The sequence below is a fragment of the Notamacropus eugenii genome, chromosome 2, assembly GCF_028372415.1.
Source record: "Notamacropus eugenii isolate mMacEug1 chromosome 2, mMacEug1.pri_v2, whole genome shotgun sequence".
In the NCBI taxonomy this organism is placed as follows: domain Eukaryota; kingdom Metazoa; phylum Chordata; class Mammalia; order Diprotodontia; family Macropodidae; genus Notamacropus; species Notamacropus eugenii.
In genome coordinates, this window is record NC_092873.1 from 404,411,163 (window position 1) to 404,430,993 (window position 19,831).

The 19,831-nt window shown below is 33.9% G+C and overlaps 1 protein-coding gene across 14 annotated transcripts in view; it reads right to left on the bottom strand.

The window, feature by feature from the left end:
* Positions 1 to 19,831, bottom strand: part of AKT3 (AKT serine/threonine kinase 3) — a 428,671-nt gene that overhangs the window by 46,409 nt on the left and 362,431 nt on the right. For 12 of the 14 annotated variants that reach the window (XM_072647619.1, XM_072647620.1, XM_072647616.1 and 9 more), the window contains 2 exons: positions 17,288 to 17,416; positions 3,683 to 3,897 (listed from right to left, as the gene is read on the bottom strand). In XM_072647619.1, coding sequence (XP_072503720.1) covers positions 3,683 to 3,897; positions 17,288 to 17,416 — 344 coding nt within the window. Of the gene's footprint in view, positions 1 to 3,270; positions 3,353 to 3,682; positions 3,898 to 17,287; positions 17,417 to 19,831 lie in introns of all 14 variants that reach the window. The other 2 variants (XM_072647621.1, XM_072647615.1) reach the window with 1 other exon arrangement.

Below are 19,831 nucleotides of genomic sequence, written 5' to 3' on the forward strand. Positions count from 1 at the left end.
ATGTTGGCTATATAACCCTGGACAAGCCATTTCATTTCTCAGGGACACAAAGAACACGCTGGCTCGTGCTGCAGAGAAGTTGCACTGCTGAGAGGAATTTCTTCTCACAGGTAATGTCAAATACTGATGTGGACCCCTCAAAAAAGGAGGCCACTTTGATCTGTGGTATTCAGTTATAACAAATGCTATCTCTTTTTAGTATTCACAAATTATAGAGCCCATGATCTGCATCCCAAACCAAAATCTGAATTATCTACTGATTCACAACAGCTATGAATATCTCAGAAGCTACATTTTCCCCCTTCTTTAAAGTACATATTATATTTACATAGAATCATGTCTTTTTTTTTAAGAGGTCTCCATTTCACTTCAAAAAATACACGCACCAATCATTTTTACAGTGTTCTATCTCTTTGTGGTTTTGTGACACAGTAAAAAGGAATTACAATAAAAAAACCCAATAGTTTCAGATCCTGAATCTATGCCTATGGAAATCTTAAATGTGATTCCTTTGTGTTACTGATTTCAGAAGTGATGCAAAGTTTCAGCGTCCCTTTCTTCCAGATAGGAGGTGGTGGAATATTGTGAAAAGTTGGCTGGATCTGGAAGCAGAGGGCCAGGGTGCTTAGCGTAGCTCAATACCAATGTGACCCTTAATAAGACATTTAATTTCTCTGGGCTTCAGGCCTTTCATCTGCAAAAGGAGCAGATTACAATGACTGGATGACCTCTAGGATTCCTTCCTACTCTAAATCTAAGATTCAACGTCTCTCCATTTAAAAGGTCTTCAATGCTGTAGGACAATGCAAACATGCAAGATAAAAAGGATAAATCTAGGGCTAGGATGTTCCTAAAAGAAAACATATAGAAATACACATGCACATATGTACATGGTGGCCAATGGCCAAACTAAGAATGATTTGACACATATAAAATACTATAAATAAAATATCCTAAAATTAGATATGTATATGTATATGTGTATGTATATCTGTGTACATATATATCCATCAACATGTAGGACAGATGCTATAGACTAACGAGCTTATGCCAACCTATGAATGAACTGTTTAGACAGAAGGACTAAAATACTTTAAGTTTGTGTTAGATTAAGTTTGTATTGAAATCTGCAAAGAGGGAAGTTAGTTGTACATGGAAGATTGAATTACAAAATTCCTCTCAAGAGGCTTTTCCTTTATTTCCAACTTTCAAGAATAGGCCTTGATTCTCAAAGGATTACTAATGTACATTGAGAGTTACTAAAGGTTTATTTATGGTTGCACAATATATGAACATGATCTCATCTGAAGTTAACCCTGTGAGGCTGTTAGGGCAGATACCTTATTTTACAGATGAAGGAACTGAGGCTCAAAAACTGATTTGCCCTAGATCATAAGGCTTATAAATGGCAGCATCACACTGATAGATGCTCTCTAACCCTAAGTGCAACAAGCATAGGAAAAAAATCAAGTCAAAATTATGGGTACATTTTATGACATTTATTTGAAAGAAAAATGCAGCCCTTTTTAGGTTTCTTCTAACATCTGTGGTATACCTGAAATATTTCTCATTGTTCTTTAAAGGAATAGTATCTGTGAAACATGTTCTGATCAAGGTGACACTTGAGAATAAAGTCAGTTTAGAATGAAAGACAATAATAAATAAAATTTCCATATTGTCATAAAATACAAGTTGTTATCTTAAAGAAAGGCTAAAAGTATGCTGATGTTCTATTAACCTGATGAAAATAAAAGAATTTAGCAGAAAGCCAGAAAAACAAAAGTATTATTTCAATGGTATAAAGGGAACAAATAATATGCCCCACCCCCAAACTCTCTACAAGCTGGTAAGTGGTACAGTGGATAAGGAGTCACGAAGACCTCAGTTCAAATCCTGACTCAACTGACTTATTAGATGTGTGACCCTGAGTAAGACACTTAACCTTTATCAGTTTCCTTAGCTGTAAAATGGACGGGTAGTAATAATACCTATTTTCAAGGGCTGTAAAGATAAAATGAGATATTTGTAAAGTGGTGTGTAAACCTTAATGTACTATGTAAATGTTAGCTATTTTTATTTTTTCCCCCCAAACCTCACTTACCTCTTCCTAACTTCTATAATTCTAATAAGGGCATCATATACTATTCTAATAACCTAGGGATGTTACCTAGGAATCGTCTGTAACAGCTCACTCTCTCTTATCTTCCACAGCCAACCAGTTGCAAAGTTTTGCACTTTCCATTTCCCCAATATCTCTTGCATCTATCTCCTCTCCCCCTTTACAGTCACTCATCCAGTTCCATCCATCACCACCATCTGCCCACTGTTCCCTATCCTCTTCACTCAATCCTCCACACAACACAGCAGCCAAACTCAAATTCTGAAAGTAAGGTGACCACATCAACCACCAAATCAAGGAGTTCCAGTGGCTCCTCTTCCTCCGGGAATACAAAATACAAACTTCTCTGGGAGGGTTTTTTTTTTAAAGTTTTTAACAACTGGATTCTAACTTATCCTTTCAGGTTTCTGTCTCACATTATTCTTCTTCACATACAAGTTGGTTAAAATGGTCTATTTTTCTCTGTACACATTTTATCTCCTGCTTTTGCACAGACTGACAATCATGTCTGCGCTACATTCTTTCCTCACTTTGCCTTGGAGAATCCCTAAATTCCATCAAAGGCCAGCTCGAGAGCCACCTACTACAAGAGGGCTATGTTCCCTCTAGTTTTAGAAGGTCTTAACTTGGTTTCCATGAGCTTGTTTTCCAAAAATTTTTTTCTAGTATTTCAATATATATTAGCTTATAATTATATTATATTTATTTTCTAATTATATTTATTTTATTTTTACATTAAAAAATATGATTCTGAGAAGGATCTACTGGCTTTGTCATATTGTCAAAGTGACCCAATACTGTAAAAAAAAAGTTAAGAATCCCTGGTATAGTTGACAATACTGTGTGTGTGGTATGTGTGTATATGTATATGTGTGTGTGTGTACACACATATACACATACATACACACACATACACACATATATACACACACACACAGAGATATATGTATGCGCAAGCACATACACACACATCTGTTTTCCTTCCTCATTCCAATATAATGAAGGCTTCTTGAGGGAGGGGCTATCTTGCTTATCTTTTAGCTCCAGTATGTGTAGTACAGTACCTGGCACACAGAAGGCACTTAGTAACTGCTTATTAAGTACGTGACATTTAGGTATAATTATTTATAAATGTACATTAACATGTTTACCAAATATTCTAATTATCTGTTCTGTCGATCATCTGAGGTAGAAAGTTTTTGATGGATTATCTTCTTATAGATGATGACACTTCTAAAAAAAGGAAGCACAGAAGTGGAAAGAGTAAAGAAAATGTATATTCTAGTCTGATATAAAAGAAATCAAATAATGGGGATAAAAAAGCAACAATCAAGTGAGCCATAGACAGCAAAATAGGAGTTACAGCTCTTTTGAATACTGATGCTCAGTATTTCATGTTGCTGGTGTGGGGACGACAAAGGAAATATAAGGCTTTGGTTAAAAAAAATGTTCTAGACTGAGATGTTAAAAGAAAAAAGTACTTTCTGACAGCTTCTTCAAAAGGTACCGCAGTGGAAAAGTCTTTTAAGAATGTATTTTCAATCAGCATCATTTGAGTCTTACCGTTTATTTGGATCTTTTATTAAGAGTCCTGAAAGTAAGGATTTTGCATCAGAAGAAAGAGTTCGAGGAAATTTAATGTCCTCCATTAGTATTAGCTCAAAAAGTTTCTCATGATCCTGGTTGTAGAATGGTAATCTCCCACACATCATTTCATACATGACAACCCCCAAACCCCACCAGTCCACTGCACGGCCATAGTCATTATCTTCTAATACCTAAAAGAGAAATGAAAAAAATAATTAAACATTAGATTTTAAGTACTTTGTGTGAAACATATGTTTTAATTCTAAAATATTTTACCACTTCCATGATTAGGTAAGTAGTTCTGAGATTCTATCATACATAGATAGCTCTTTATTAGACCAAACATTTGATTTTTAGAAGACATGTTTTGGCATCCACAAACTACTAATGGACACCCACCAAAAAAGCAGAGAATAATAAAACAGTATGCTAAATAAATCAAACTCAAGAATATCAATGGATCAATATGAAATATGGGTCTAGCTAGTTGTACTTTCTGGTTCCGTTTCTGCTAAATTTCAAATCACAGATCAGGTGTGAGAGTGTACTGATTAAAAACTTCTAATAGGCCTTAATTCCATACTGAAATCCAAGAACTTTCTGTTTGCTAAAAGATGAAGAAAACTGGAATAAGTGGATTTCATTTACAGGGCCTAGAAAACAAACGTAAGAAAGAACACAAACATACTCACAGTCTTTGCACAGATTTTTAAGACTTTTTGAGCTCATAGATAGCTAAAGTTTTAAGGACAATCTTTGAAAATAATAGACATCAGACAATTCACATTTTGGCTTATAAGAAAATGTTAATGCCCAGAGCTCCATTATATTAAGACAAAGATATGTTAAATGCATACAATATTCATTGAACTTCATTCTTCTTATATGACAAGTGGCCTTTAAATTGTTTCACTGTACATGAAAAATAGGTTTAAAAAGTAATTTCACTATTTTGAATAAGTCAAGAAAAACTTATTAGTTTAATATAACACATCCTTTTGGATCTCAGAGTTTTATGTGATATGGATAGGGGCAAAACAGATACTCAGATTTTTTTAAACAATTCAGAAATCCTTTTCTGTAAATGTCTGATACAGAAGGAAAAGGTGGAATAGCCAGCGCTAGATCTTTCTTTTCAGACATGGTCTTATTATTGCATGTAAATATTGCCTCTTCTGGAGAGAAATTTTCCAGAAATATCCAGAGATATTCCAGAGACATCCAGATAAAATTTCCAGAAATTTTCCAGAAGGAGAAAGCTCTCATACCAAGAGACATTGTGAAGAAAAAAATAGCAAAGAATGACTGCATGAAAAAGAAATGAAAACCCAAATTTAAGACATTATACGGAACAAATTAATTTCTTAAAAGAATTCTGAGCTGATTTTGAAGACAGTCAGTAGCTATCTATAGGATAGACTAATGTACTCAGCTCATGGTTCAAATTTTTATGCTTTCCAACTCTACAGAAATTTTACTTTTTAAATTTTTAAGATGTTTTAATTTATTCTTTTTAATCATTTTAGGAGTCTTAGCTAACATATTAAAATGGTTATAGGCTAACCCTAGAGCTCCAAGGCAACTCAGGCATTATCTATTTCGATCCCCTCATTTCACAGATGAGAAAAACCTGAAGTCCAAGGGGGTGGTATAACTTGCCCAAATTCACTTAAATAATATGTAGCAGAGCCAGATTTCAAACTCAGGTCCTCTGATTTCAAATCCAATGTTCTTTCCAGTTTCTGGTGGCTACTGGGGTTGGGAGAAAAGAGTAAGGACTAGTGCAGGAGTGGGGAACCTGCGGCCTCAAAGTCACATGTGGCCTTCTAGGTACTAAAGTGCAACCCTCTGACTGAATCCAAACTTCACAGAACAAATCCCCTTAATAAAAGGATTTGTTTTGTAAAACCTGGATTCCGTCAAAAGGCTTGTACCTGAGAACCTAGAAGGACACGTGTAGCTTTGAGGCTGCAGGTTCCCCACCCCTGCACTGCAGTGTCATTCAAGGGATAAATCTGGATTCAAAGGATAAATAAGTCTGAAATTACAAAGTAATTATCTACTTATACCAAAAATCTAGAGGTCAGAGGGACATCCAATAATTAAGTATTTTTAAGGACAAAGGTGACAATTTAAAACGAGTAAAATTTAAAATAAGTAAAAGTAAAATGTGAATTTACTGAGTGGCTGGTATGCTAATTATTAGATTCATTTTATACACACACAATAAAAATCTTATTACCTAAAACATATTTTTTTTAAAAGAAAAAGTCAAGATTTCAGTTAGGCGGAATCTAAGAAACTCTAAAAGCAATTTTTTTGGGGTTTTGTTTTGGTGGATGAGGAAAAAAGAGAATTAGGGGAAACATTAATCATTACAAGAGGAATATAACACCTCTTCTTTGTCAATAAAGCCTTTGGTAGTTTATAATCTAAGCAAGAAATTATATGGGAGGTGTCACACTTCAAATTAAATCTTTTACAAATAGAGGGTAAAAACATTTTAAATGCTAAGAATTTATTTTCACTGTCATGCAATAAAACTTATGGGCATAAAGTTGAAAAAAAAGTAATTTAAAGGAGTAAGAACTTTAAATACACACACACACACACATACACACACACACTTAAGTTGGAATAAGTTATCCAGGTATAACTTTTAAATGGCCCAGATTTTTGGTTACTACATAAGGACATAACTCATGGCCAATAAGAAGGGCATACTGCAGGTGGGATTATTTATCTACTTTATACAGGATTTTACCTAATAACAACAAAAAATTTTGGGTCTTAGCAAATCTTTTACTGCATTCCCATAATAGCAACAAAACAGTGGTTCTCCCCCAAAAAAGAGCCAAATGTGGTTTTTAACCTCTTTTTTCATAAAACCATAAAAAGCATAAATGCTGGATTAATCTCCCGAACCCGCATATCACCAGCCGGGTTCTCATTCCCAGCTGGCAAAACTGGCAACCCTTTATTTTTGTTTAAATACCTGGTTGACAGCCAGAAGGGAAAGTGACTGCATAAAAAAGCTTTTATTTTTGAAAAGAAATAAGCAAATGAAAGAATTAAAGTGCATTGTAGAAAAATCTGTTTCAAATTAAAGGAAAACAGATTTTATACCCCTTGTAAAATGAATACCAATTTCCAAAATAAAAATGTTTCCTTCTGAACATGCGATCTTTAAGTGATGTGTAATATTTTTTATATATTACATATATCCCATATATAGCTACATTTATAAACACTTATAATATTACTTAATTCTGAGGAAAATATGCAATCTTTGTTAGCTTTATATGTCAATTCAAGTATTATAGATTACTGAAGAAAAAAAACCAAACACCTGAGCACAGGGAAGTCTCTAATGAAGGATTCTTTACTATCAATTCCTGTCTTTAGGATAATTGAGATTTCTGGCCAATTTCACACTCATAGTCATATCCCTTACTTATCTGAAAGCCTGGATGATCCCAAAAAGGAAACGATTAAAAAAAATTTCATCCACAGGAATGTTTTGGAATAAGCTTTGACTGCTCATCCAACAAATTCACTCTCTTCTTCTCCCTCCTTAATACTTTATTATGAGACAACACATAACATTCAATACACTATATCCTTTAAAGATAGCTTTTCCTTCTTTCCTTTAATTGTATCCCATCTCTCAAAATTATACTGCACTTCCCTTGTGGCTCCTTTCTTTCTAGCCTCTGTTGATTTTCTTCATTTTAACGATTGCTGTTGAGGACCTGTTCAAACTCAGGGGTAACATGATCTAACACAAAAGTGAAAAATATTTCATATAGTAGAATTCCAATAAATACTGTATTCATATGAAAATGCTATGGGTCAAAATATGCCCCTTAAAACTTACTTAAAAACTTCAAGGATTTGTAATTTTATTGGCTATGGTACTTGATTCACCAGTGTGAATCATAATCCCCTTAATTTGTATGTGATCTTTATGAGCTGCTGTCTTAGAAAAAAATGGCCACCTTCTGGCCAATCTTCTGGAGATAGGCCTATCTGAATGTGGTTAGTCTGAGGCTGGTCAAAGGATAAAGGCATTCAACCCATCAAGGGGCCCATTTACCGCCTTTTCAACTTTGTGGGATCTGCCAGATCTTGTGCTTTGGTGGCCCATCCTTCAAGAGCTTTTAATCCCTATCAAGATTAAGTATCAACATAAAACCTCATAACACATAAAATTCAGGTAAAAATTCTGATACTAATAATCTGACTCCAAAAGTTGTTGCTACAAAGCTTTAAAGTAAAATTTTAAATTAAGTTTTAAATCCATGTATATTTTTCATTTTATAGGTATCTTTTTCATCTTATATTTCAAATTATAATAGTCCAAGGAAATACCTGAGTTAATTCTCCCTCCAGATATTTAATAGTTGTGTGACCTGACCCTGAGCAAATCACTTAACCTCTCTCAGCCTTGGTTTCCTCATCTGTAGAATGTTAATAGCACCTACCAGACAGGGTTGTCGAGGATCAAATGACAGAATAAATGCAAGCAAATGCAAATTTTCAAGTGCTATATAAATATTAGTTTTTGTGATTATTATCAATGAAGACTTTGTTTTCCAGACCTGTGACTTCATTGTTGTGGAGAATACCTAGCATGAAAAAAGATCCACAACTTAGGTACAATTTAGAGACTAAGGGGTTAAATGACCATAGTCTAACAGTATATGAAAAGTCAGGGCATGAATCTAGGTCTTTCTGACTCCAAAGTCAAATTACTATTAACTATACCATGCTAAACACATTATTAAGGCCAGAAAATTATTTCTTTAATGGTATGTTACTATTTTACGTTAAATCAAATTGCATGTGACACAGTGAAGACTCAAAATCTCTAGTGGACAAGGGTCATCTGCACAAGTTTCAAATGCAGAACAATACAACTTTCAAAACTTAGCTAGTTAACCAGTACTAGTTCTGATTACAGATAAGTAGTGTCTATGAAACCTGGTAATCCTGCTTATTGACTCCCCCTCATATAAAAGTCCTCAACAGCCACTGGTATACCTTTACCAAACAACTACAGTGAACCAGTTTCCAAGAGAGGAAGAAAAAGGAGGAAGAAAAAGAAAGCCATTGAAGAAAAGGAAGAAATATGCAATCTCTCTGTGATAAAACAGTTAAATTACATAAAAACACAAGAGTATTACCTAACATATACCTTCTACATGAAGCGTTTCCTGATCCATCCACTGTACCTTGTTCTTACTGGGCACATATTCTGCATATCCTTATTTAAGCATATGTTTTCTCTTTTTGATATGCTCTTCAAGGGCAAGACTTGTTTCATTTTTGTCTCTGTATTCCCAATACACAGCACAGTGCTGGGCATGTAACAGGCACTTAATAAATGCTTAATGATTGCTTTATTAATAGAAGTTAGATTTTACTCCTTTTAATTTTTTATTAAGAGCCAGAAGTTTCATTCTGCCATTTCATTCATATGGAGATTTAAGTTTCAGAGAGGCAAAAGGTAGAGGATAATATGCTATGACAAAGAATCATCTGATGCAGAAATTTCCTGCTATTAAAGTGGGTAGACAAAAAGAATTATTTTTTACAACTCCACTCTAAATGACCATTACTCAGCCTTTGTTTTTCTCTTAGCATTTAAAAAATATTTTTTATATTTTAAATTGTGACCTAGAGACAGGAGATTCCGTGTTCCAAAAGGATATGGGGAACTGATATTTCTAGTACATGAATTTAAAATACAGGAACTTTAAAAAAAATCCCCAGCCCACATCATGAATGAACAAATCATTCTTATTCCAGTTAGGATTTATTGGGTGGCTGAAGGAACATCTCTCTTAGTTTGCTCACAGGGCCACACAACTGTACCTAAGGCATGCAATTATAAGGAGGTAATGCATGCCCTGGAGTGGCTTACTGCTCAATCAATAATTTTGACAGAACAGATGGGGGGAAAAATTAAACATCTAAACAAACTGTCTGCACACCTATGTTGTGAAAGTAAACTGTGAACTTACATGCACCAAATTACTGTTAATTCATTTTTTAAATGTTGCCTATTAACCTTGAATTTCAGGTGACAAGCATACCCTTTTATATTATCTAAGGTATCTCCTTGCCAAAAACTATGACCATTAAGGATTTTCTAATTCAACTTGAAAAAAAAATTAGTAACATGAGGCTGAACTTCTTTACAATACAGAGAAAGTATTCTTTTTTCTTCAAGATGTATCATTTACAGCATAGCTTCTTTGTACTTTAATTGTGATTTTTTTCCTGTACAGTTCTCAACTGCTATAAAAACTCTTATGAGACTGAAAATGCAAATGTCATTTGCTATGAATTAGAATGTACTAAATTGTAGAGCTTGTCCTTAACACACACTTCAAGGACACTGTACTTAAAAAGCAAACTGCAGCTCAAAAAGGAAAAATATTTGAAGAGGAAACAATCAAATGCAGATACAATCTTATTAGTGAAATGATTTTTAAAAGCCATGTTCTCTCTTGTTTCCTAAAGTTCCATTGTGCACAGGTTACTATGGTACCACACTAGCTCAGTCTTTGCAAACAACCCGAACAGGGAATTCTTTATGGTTTTTGTGAGACCAGCTGTGATGGAATACTTGCAGAATGACCAGAAGTAGTGGAGATTTTGCTTTGACCTCTCTTGGTTTCAGAAAGCTCTTACTAAGTCTTCATATGGAATTCACAAAATCACAAAGCTGTCCAAGCAAGAGCAAGAATGGGTGCAGGAACTCTGAGAGTTACAGACAAGGGAGCAAGCACATCAATCAAGGAAACAATGTCTTGGTGCTACAGACTCCATATGGCTCCTTCTGGAATAGGGGCACAAGTAATTTTAGTTCATATTACAATGACAAGACAGTGGTTTAGGCAGATCCAGAAATATTACACAGTAGTTTGGCAAAGAAAATGGACCATTCAATATTTTCACCTAAGAATTTTCATTCATGATGGCTGTGTGTACATTCTTAAATATAAATTCAAAATATAACCATTATCTCTACTAAAAAGATAGCTGTGATCCTTTCTCTTACTTTACCCCAACCACAGAACAAAAGATAAGACTCTTACAGTAGCATCATGAAGATTAATATCTGAAAAGTATCTTCAAGAAAATATATGTTGATTTAATCAATACCAATCAATGAAGATTCTTGGAAAAATTTGTATACTTTCTTAAGGGTGTGTGTATAAAAAGGTTTTTGTATACAAAAAGTATAGAAGAAAGGTTTATGTGTGCATGTATGTTAGTGTCGCCTAGGATTCAGCACAGGGCTTGCTATATGTGAGAGGCTTAATAAATGCTTGATGACTTGTTGACTTGGAATGACCAAATAAGTCAGTCAACAAGCATTTATTAAGGATCTATTTATGCCAGTTATTGTGTTAAGTGCTGGAGATTTTTCTTTTCACAAAAAGGTTGGAAACTGTAAGAATACAACCATAACCTTAAGACGATAGTTTCACTGTGTCTTATGGACTCTTAGGGAAGACAGTGTAAAACATTATGCTTGTCACCACACAATTATATCCGCTGATAATTCGTCCTCTGAGTTAAGGGTGTCAATGTATTTTCTTTTGGCTTCAGTTTTGGAAGTCTTAAAAAGGCTCAGAAACAAAATGCTGATTAGGAGCTGTTTACACTTTAGAATGACAGCCACACTGTCATTTACTGTAAGTAGAATATAATTGCACCCTCCAAAGGGAGGAAAAACAAAACAATTAATCACATTTGCTACACGTGATAGCAAATTATTAAAAAAAAAAAAACAAAAAAACCCCCCCAAAACCCCACAACCCCTACTTACCCTTAATTTGCCTAGCACTTTGTACCTCTTCCCAATCTTAATGAATATCTGAGTCATTAGCAATGGATTTGAGCATTTTAAAAAAATCTCTTAATTGCCAAAATTTTTATTTCATTATATTTTGCTATATAACATTACACTATATTTTAGCAAATATTTCTACCTAACTGGAAATAAAAATTATTAAAACAATATGGTGTCATAAGTTCAGATTTTTCCACAAAAGTAGGTCAAAAAAAGGTATTATATAAGTAGGTCACCAAAAAGGCTGAATAAAATTAAAGGTAAATGTACTTTGCATGGGTGTTTAGAAAAGTAAGAAAAATGCATCACAATAATGCCCTTCGTTACGTGAATAAAAAAATCTTACTTTATACTTGGATGAAATATAGCCATAGACATTTTTCTAAATACCATCTGAACCTTGCTGAAACACATTTCCTTACAATTGAATCATTTTTGTAATGTCTTTCTGTTAGTTCTAACTTGACTATCAAATAATTTTTATTTTGACACGATTACAGAAGTGCATTTTTCTAGGTTTCCAAAACCACCTTATTCAACCTTCCCCATCTGTCACCATCTGCTTCTTTTTAGCATGTACTTTTTGTGTGATCACATAAGCATGTGAAAAATAACTAACATTCAGATGATTATCTGCTGGTACATTTGAGGACTGGGCATAATAAAAGTGAACTGCCAAAACGTACTTAACACTTTTAATTTTGTTGGGTCTTGCATGTAAGCTACATTTGATTTTCAAACTGTTTTACAGTTGGAAAGTTGATCAGGTACTGCTAACTCAAGACCAAAGCTGAGACTCTAAATAATTAGCACCGCATAAAACAGTGTAGATTCAATGAGAGCCATACCAAATAGTAAAATTTAACAGCAAGAGTTTATATGTTATTTCTACTTTATTCTATAACTTTTGGGGTGAGAAAATACAATATTCACTGAAAAAATATATTTGTGGGGTCAATTTTATTTCAGGCCAAGTTTAATCCTTGTAAACATGAGAGATTTGAACACAATAGCTTTTCCAAATTCTACCACTAATGCATTTGAAAATGTTAGTAAATGAAATATAATATTTTTATATATATCTGCAAGGCTATCTTTACAATCCCCTAAAAACAATTTTGAAATAAAAGAACTTTCCAAACTGAAGAGATCTTGGCCTTCGTCAATTGATGTTATTGAAGTAAAACAGTAGTGTTCTAACATTTTAGATTTAATGAACTGCACATACAAACTAATTATGTTTATCTTTGTATTCAGCTACAATTACTTTCAAATGTAAGTACAATTAAAAATTTAGTGCAAAGAATCTAAGCAAAAGGCTAATTATTCTTCTAAAGATTCTTTTTCAATTGAACCCAACTAAACATTCTTGGCTACGTGAAATTTGAATCACATATTTTACTTTAAAGACAAAATATACATAAAGGTTTTGCAATCTTGTCTATCCATTAATTATTTTGCATTTGCAGCATGTAACTATGCCATAACAATGTCAAGATATCATACAGGTAGACAAAATAAGAAATAGCTTGCAACAAGAGGTTTATTTTGTGAAATGATACCGTTCTACAAGAACATGAAAAAATGTTCAGAATAGCTCATTCTGAAGGAGTCAGTAGTACTAATGTGAAAATATTTCTGGTCTGAAACAAGATCACTATTCTTATGACTATTAAGCACTGAAAATAACATATTCTATATTTCCAGGACTCAAACGAACCTGAAAGAACTTTCCTAATGTAGAGAGAGAAGTTTAGAGAGAATGGAGAGTAGGAGACATCACTGGGGGAAAAGGCAAGGGTAGATGTAGTAGAAATAATTTTAAAAGATTCTTGAATTAAACTTTTATTTCTTTTTCAAAAAGCAGAATATTTATGTTCTAAGCTACCAAAAGATTTATGTAAGTGATGTGTATGACAAATATTTAAAAAATTCAAAGATCTGTGGAATACTGAAGGTAAAATATATTCTTCCTTAACATCTCAACCACAAGACAAACAATCTTCATGAAATGCTGCAAAGAAAAAACATCACTGGACACATACTTGTTGCCTCAGCAGCATGGAAGGACTTCTGAAAGCTAGTATTCTGCACACATGACCTTCAACAACCCAGGGCAACCACTATCATATTAGAAAGCATCAGAGTAGCATTTTATTCACTACCACTGTCCATATTAAAAAGTTTATGAAAAGTTAGTTATTTCAAGAGTCAACAACCTCAAACAAGAGCTAAAGTAATGGTATTCATCACTTTCCTCTAAAGATAACCCATCAACATTATAAGTTGTACATCCTGATTTCTAATCCTTGAGGAGGTGTTCTCATTTTAATAATATCAATTCTGTAAAATGATTTTACAAAGTATATATGTATTTAAAAACAAGAAACAAAACATACTCTTAATAAAAGAGCAATACATAATTCTTTTCGAACAGAAAGTCTATTTGAAAACAATGAGAGTCTTCTTAACTGGTATTCTTGGTTTTTGTTCTTGGGTATATTTGCATAGGAAACAATATCTCAGTTTCTTAGGAGATCATCTGTTTCTGAAATGAGATTAATTATCTCCTTCAGAAATATTTTCCCCTAATTATGACATACTAATTCTGTTATGCTAAATATGGCAAATGTATAGCACAAATGAATTCTGGAGAAACAAAAAAACTTGTTTTTCTCCTTACATTTCCTAAAACAACAGCATTCTAAAAAACATGATATTGTATCTGATTTAACATAGAATAGTGTTCTCTGAATTTTTAGCTGATATAGCAACCGAAATAGAAATTCTAGTTCTAATATATTTCATATTTCAGGGAGAAATGTTTGTGACGCCTCCATAAATGATGTTATTGGAAATTAACCATACTTAAAATATTAGCACTTGACTTCAGAAATCTCAAAACTGTACCTCTAATTAACTAGAATACTCTAGTGGAAATATAATAATGAGTGCTAATGATACTAATAAGTCATACCAATTTTGTAACTACAGTTACCTCCCAATATTTAACAAATAACATTTCTTGAGCCTTTAGAAAACGTTCATAGCCAAAATATATGACTCCTTGACTTCTAAATTATAACTTTTCTTTTTTTGCTGAATAGTATCATACTATAAACCAGCACCTCAGTTTCCTGAGGTTCAGTCCAATGGTATCCTTATTACTATGTAGATTTTAACTTTTCATTTTTATTTATTTACTTTTTGAGACTGGGTCTCCTTATCTTGGCCCATCCACATGCTAATCATCATGGAAGGTTTGACCTACTTCGTTTCTGACTAGGGTTGGGAGGAGGAGGGAATAAGCATTTATGGAGCACCTACTATGTGCCAAGTAGAAGGCAGATAGGTGGCTTATTGTAAAGAGCACTGGGCCTCAAATTAGGAAGACCTGAGTTCAAAATTGGATCCAGACACTTACTACTTGTATAATCCTAAGCAATTCACTTAACCTCTGTTTGCCTTAATCCACTGGAGAACAAGAAATGGCAAACTACTCCAGTATCTTTGATGAGAAAAGCCCATGGATAGTATAGTTTAACAGGATCATGAAGATTTAGACACAACTGAACAAAAACAAGGTGACAAGCACTCTGCTAAACACTTTTACAAATATTATATGATCCAGTAGGCAGCCTGATCCCTTAACCCCTCCCCCCACCTTGAAGGATTGTTATATTGGTGCCACACTTAGTGGGAACACTCAACTGGCCTAGGCTACAACAGTTCACAACTCCTACATTCCAAGCCCCAAGGTAATAGCAGAGGCTGTTACAGTCATAATCACCACACTCTGTTCTATGTAGGATATTTAAATAGTCAGGTATTCCTTTAACATCAAACAAGATGATACAGCTAGTACAGAATGTACTCCATTTATTTTCTTACCTTTTTTTACTTTTTCTCTTATTCTGAATATTTCAATTGATCTGGGTCTCAACACATGTATACCCTCTGATTTAGACAGAAATCTATCCATGTTCTCTTATTCTGTGAGGATATTGTTTATATGCTCCCATAAATCTTCAAAGGGGAGTTTACCTAATATGCTGGGACTGGTACTGAGACTGGTTAAGGAAAAACAATTGCCCCGTTCTTAGTTGCACTGTACAACAAACACAAATTTATAGTCTACACTGGCAAAATGAGTGGTGGTCATAAGTCTCTTCCTCCCTTTGAATTTTTTATCTCAATAAAAATACCATGCTTCTTTTCAGCATGGAAATAAAGTAATGCATATGTGTCCTTGGATTGCTTTTAACTAAGCAGCCCACCAAAGACGTATGCTCACAGAGGCTGGTTCTTAATTAGGATGAAGTAAGACTGTCTCTAACACCCCAATACATGTAGCTGACTTGACAATCATTCCTTTGAGATATAACTGCTCCTCAATGTAAGGGGCAGCCTCTAGTACTTCTATCATCACACGGGTTCCACTGGAGTATATGAGCTGTTCATAGATTACCCTTTGCCATATAACCAGCTCATCTTTTATTCTTAGTCATTTATACTAAGACATCCTTAACGTTGCTTCTCTTATACTATTTCTTGGTTGGCAATGTGTTGCAGCCTCTTAGCCCTCACAAAATGTCTCTCCATTTCTCTTAGGGTAACTTTCAACAATGTTTTCAATGAATGTATGATTCCATGGATCTTAGTCATGCAGAATCAAAAGAAGATTATTTTTTCTAAATGAGTCTTTGTTTCAAGAAGAAACTTGAAGTCATTAAACATACCACACAATTTTCAAAGGCGATAATCCAGCCTGCTCTCCTCCTTCTGTTCAATTCTGGGCCCAACTCACTGCCTATGTGCAATGTCTGTCCAAGATATATGTACTGATGGGACAAACTCCATCCAACTGCATATTTTAGTCTAAACAGGCATTCCTCATCTACTTGATTTTTTCCAGTGTAGAAAGACCTAACTCTTTAGGCTACTTACGGACCTCACTTAAATGACTATTTGTGTTCTAAGGTAATAAGCATTATGCCATCAACAGACAACAGCATGTGTAGGACTTAAACATCTTTAGGAAATTCCTACTCGACTTGAACTCTGAACAGGATATTCTCCATGACAGCAGCAAATACTTTTGGCCAACATACCTCTCCCTATTTTATGTCTTGACTAATATTAACAATTAGAAAGTAAATAAAGAAAAAGTTATTGTACATCTTTTAAGAAATTTCATGATTTTGATATATGCAAAGGAGATACCTTGCTGACATAAATTGCTGTTAACAAATACTATTATAGCATCTATGTAGCGGAATCAGTTATGATTATTTCTTTGTTTCCAAGAATAGTTCATCATAAGGTTTATAAAACCACAAACAACAGTCACAATGAAAAGTTTGATATGATCAAAATTTATCAGGCATAAATTTGATATATTTGAGTAATGATTCAAAATATGGTGGAAAGATCCAAGACACAAATCATATGAAAAGGAAAAAAAATCTTTTATTTTCATTATATAATTATCAGTATACTTGCCTACTATCAGTCTCATGCTGCTAAAAGGATTTATACATTAATATTTAAGAATTGCTCAAGCCATAATGATACTTTGAACAAATGAAATACAATTTTATTTGGTTTTAATTCTGCCAAAAATATGTAGCACCATTTTTAAAAAAGCTTAAATATTTCTTGTTATAAAATAATAGTGTCAACATAAATTTTCCATTTAAGTTCCTACAACTTACCTCAGGTGCAAGGTACTCAGGTGTACCACAAAATGTCTTCATTGTAGCTGCATCTGTAATCCCTTCTTTGCAAAGTCCAAAATCTGTAATTTTTATGTGGCCATCTTTATCCAACATCAAATTTTCCAACTGTGTATTAGGAAAGAACGAAAGTTTAAAAACTGTCCTTTGGTTTTCAACAACACTTATTTCTGGGAAGGAGAAAATGTATTCGGAGTTCACCAAAGTTTTCAATACTTTACAGATTAAGGATAAAGTTATAGCTCCAATAAGGTTTCTACTTTTGTATAAGTGAAAAAATACATTACATTAAATATTTAGGAATTGTGATCATAGACCTTTAAAACAAGCAAGGACTCTATGGCTTTAAAAGTCATTTTTAGGTTGTGAAAACTCAGAACTGTGAAATCTGGAAACCTTAAAAGATTCCTCCATCAACTCCCACTTTTAAGAGAGATATAATAGAGGATTATCATCTAATAAACCTTCCTATTCTGTACTTAAGAATTTTCCATAAATCATCGCAGTTAGATGAGCATTCTTAAAAATATACATCCATAGGAAACAGGAATCCACTACTAATTTCCAAAATCCTTGCAGCTTTTCTCTTTAAATACAACCTAAACCTAATGATGCAAGGAAATTAGAATTCTAAATTTCTTCACTATTAAATATAAAAATGGAGAGATAATACCCATGCTTAAACGCATAAATAAATGTGTGTAGGTATATATACACACAGAGGAAGAGCTCTGGCTTGGTTTTAATTACATGCACACACACATATACAGATCACATTTATTTTACATTCATGTAAACACACAAATACAGAGGCAAATCTAGAGAAAGAAGTAAAAATCAGTTTGATTCTGTAAGTAAAAATATACCTAGGTATAGAGTTGAAAGATTTAACTACTGTAAGTGCTGCAATTGTCAGTCAATCAACCAGTCAATTCAAGTCATAAGACTATCTGCTCACAAAACCTAGTATTTTGAACTTACGATTTTTTGCTATTGTTGTTGAGTGATTTTTTAGTTGTGATTCTATTTGGGGGCAAAGTTACTAAGGTGCTTGCCATTTCCTCCTCCAGTTCATTTTACAGATAAGGCAAAACAAGATTAAGTGATTTGCCCAAGGTCACCCAGCTAATAAGTGTCTGAGGCTCGATATGAACTCGTGAAGAGGAGTCTTCCTGACTCCAGGCCCAGTGGTCTATCCCCTGAGCCACCTATTTGCCTTATGATTTACTTGTACAATCAATGTGTCAGTCATTCAATAAACATTTACTAAGCATCAATGTGCCAAATAGCTAAGCTAAGCTAAGAGTATGGAGAGGTGACACGGTCAGATCTAAGCTTAAGAAAGGTCACTTTGATGGCTGAACAGACAACGAACTTAAGGGATGAGAAACTTGTAGCAGGGAAAATAACCAGTAGGCTCTTGCAATAGTCTAATGAGATAAAGACCTGAACTAAGTTGACAGCAGTGTTGGAGGAGCAAGGAGGATATTATCTAAATTTGTTACAAGGGTAAAAATGAGAGGCCTTGACAAGAGATTGGATATAGGAAATGAATGCAAGTCATTGTGGATGACAACATCTAGTCTTGCCTGTACCTGGATAGGAGCATCCTCTACAATGTCCTAGATAACATATTCAATGATGGAGGACACATTGACTTTTGAGTCAGCTCATTCTACTTTTTGACAGGTCTAATGGCTAGGGAATTTGTCCCTTATACTAAGCCAAATTTGCTTGTCTGTCACTCACCCATTACTCCTAATTCTAGAACCAATTAGTATAATTTTCATCCCTCTAAAACACTAGTCTTTCAAATACTTGAAGATATCTATGATACCCCCTAAGTTTTCTCTTCTCCATGCTAAATGTCCTCAGTTCATTCAACCAACAGTGTCATCTATCACAATCCTGGTCACGTCACTTTGCACCTATGTCAGTTTATCAATGTCCTTCCTAAAATGTGATGTTTGATAATGAAGGCAGGGTCTAACCAGATGGGCAGAGTACAGTGAGGCTATACATGTGTCATGTGGAACATTATTCCTTTTTATGAAGTCTAAGATTGCTTAAACTTTTGTTGAATTTGTAGTCTACAAAAACCCCCAGAGTCTTCATAGGAACTGTTATTTGTGTCGATGTCCTCATCCTACACTTCTGTAGTTGATCTTTGGAGCTTAAGTATAGGATTCTGCTTTTCTCCTTATTAATTTGCTAAGCTTAAGATCATCATTCTAGTCTTTTACGACCAAATTTTGGAGGGTTTTTTTTTGCTTTTTAAAAAATGAAGCACACTTTTAAGTACACTTGAATAAATTTGCCAGAAACCACACATAATACATGAACAAATGAATAAAATTTATGTGATACTTAATATGTGTAAGGCACTACTAATCACTTTATAATTATTATCTCACTTGATTTTCACAATAATCCTGGTGCTGTTATTATTCCCATTTTTAGGTGAGAAACTGAGGCAAAGAGAAGTTAGGTGACTTGCCCAGCTCGTAAGTGGGAGGCTAATTC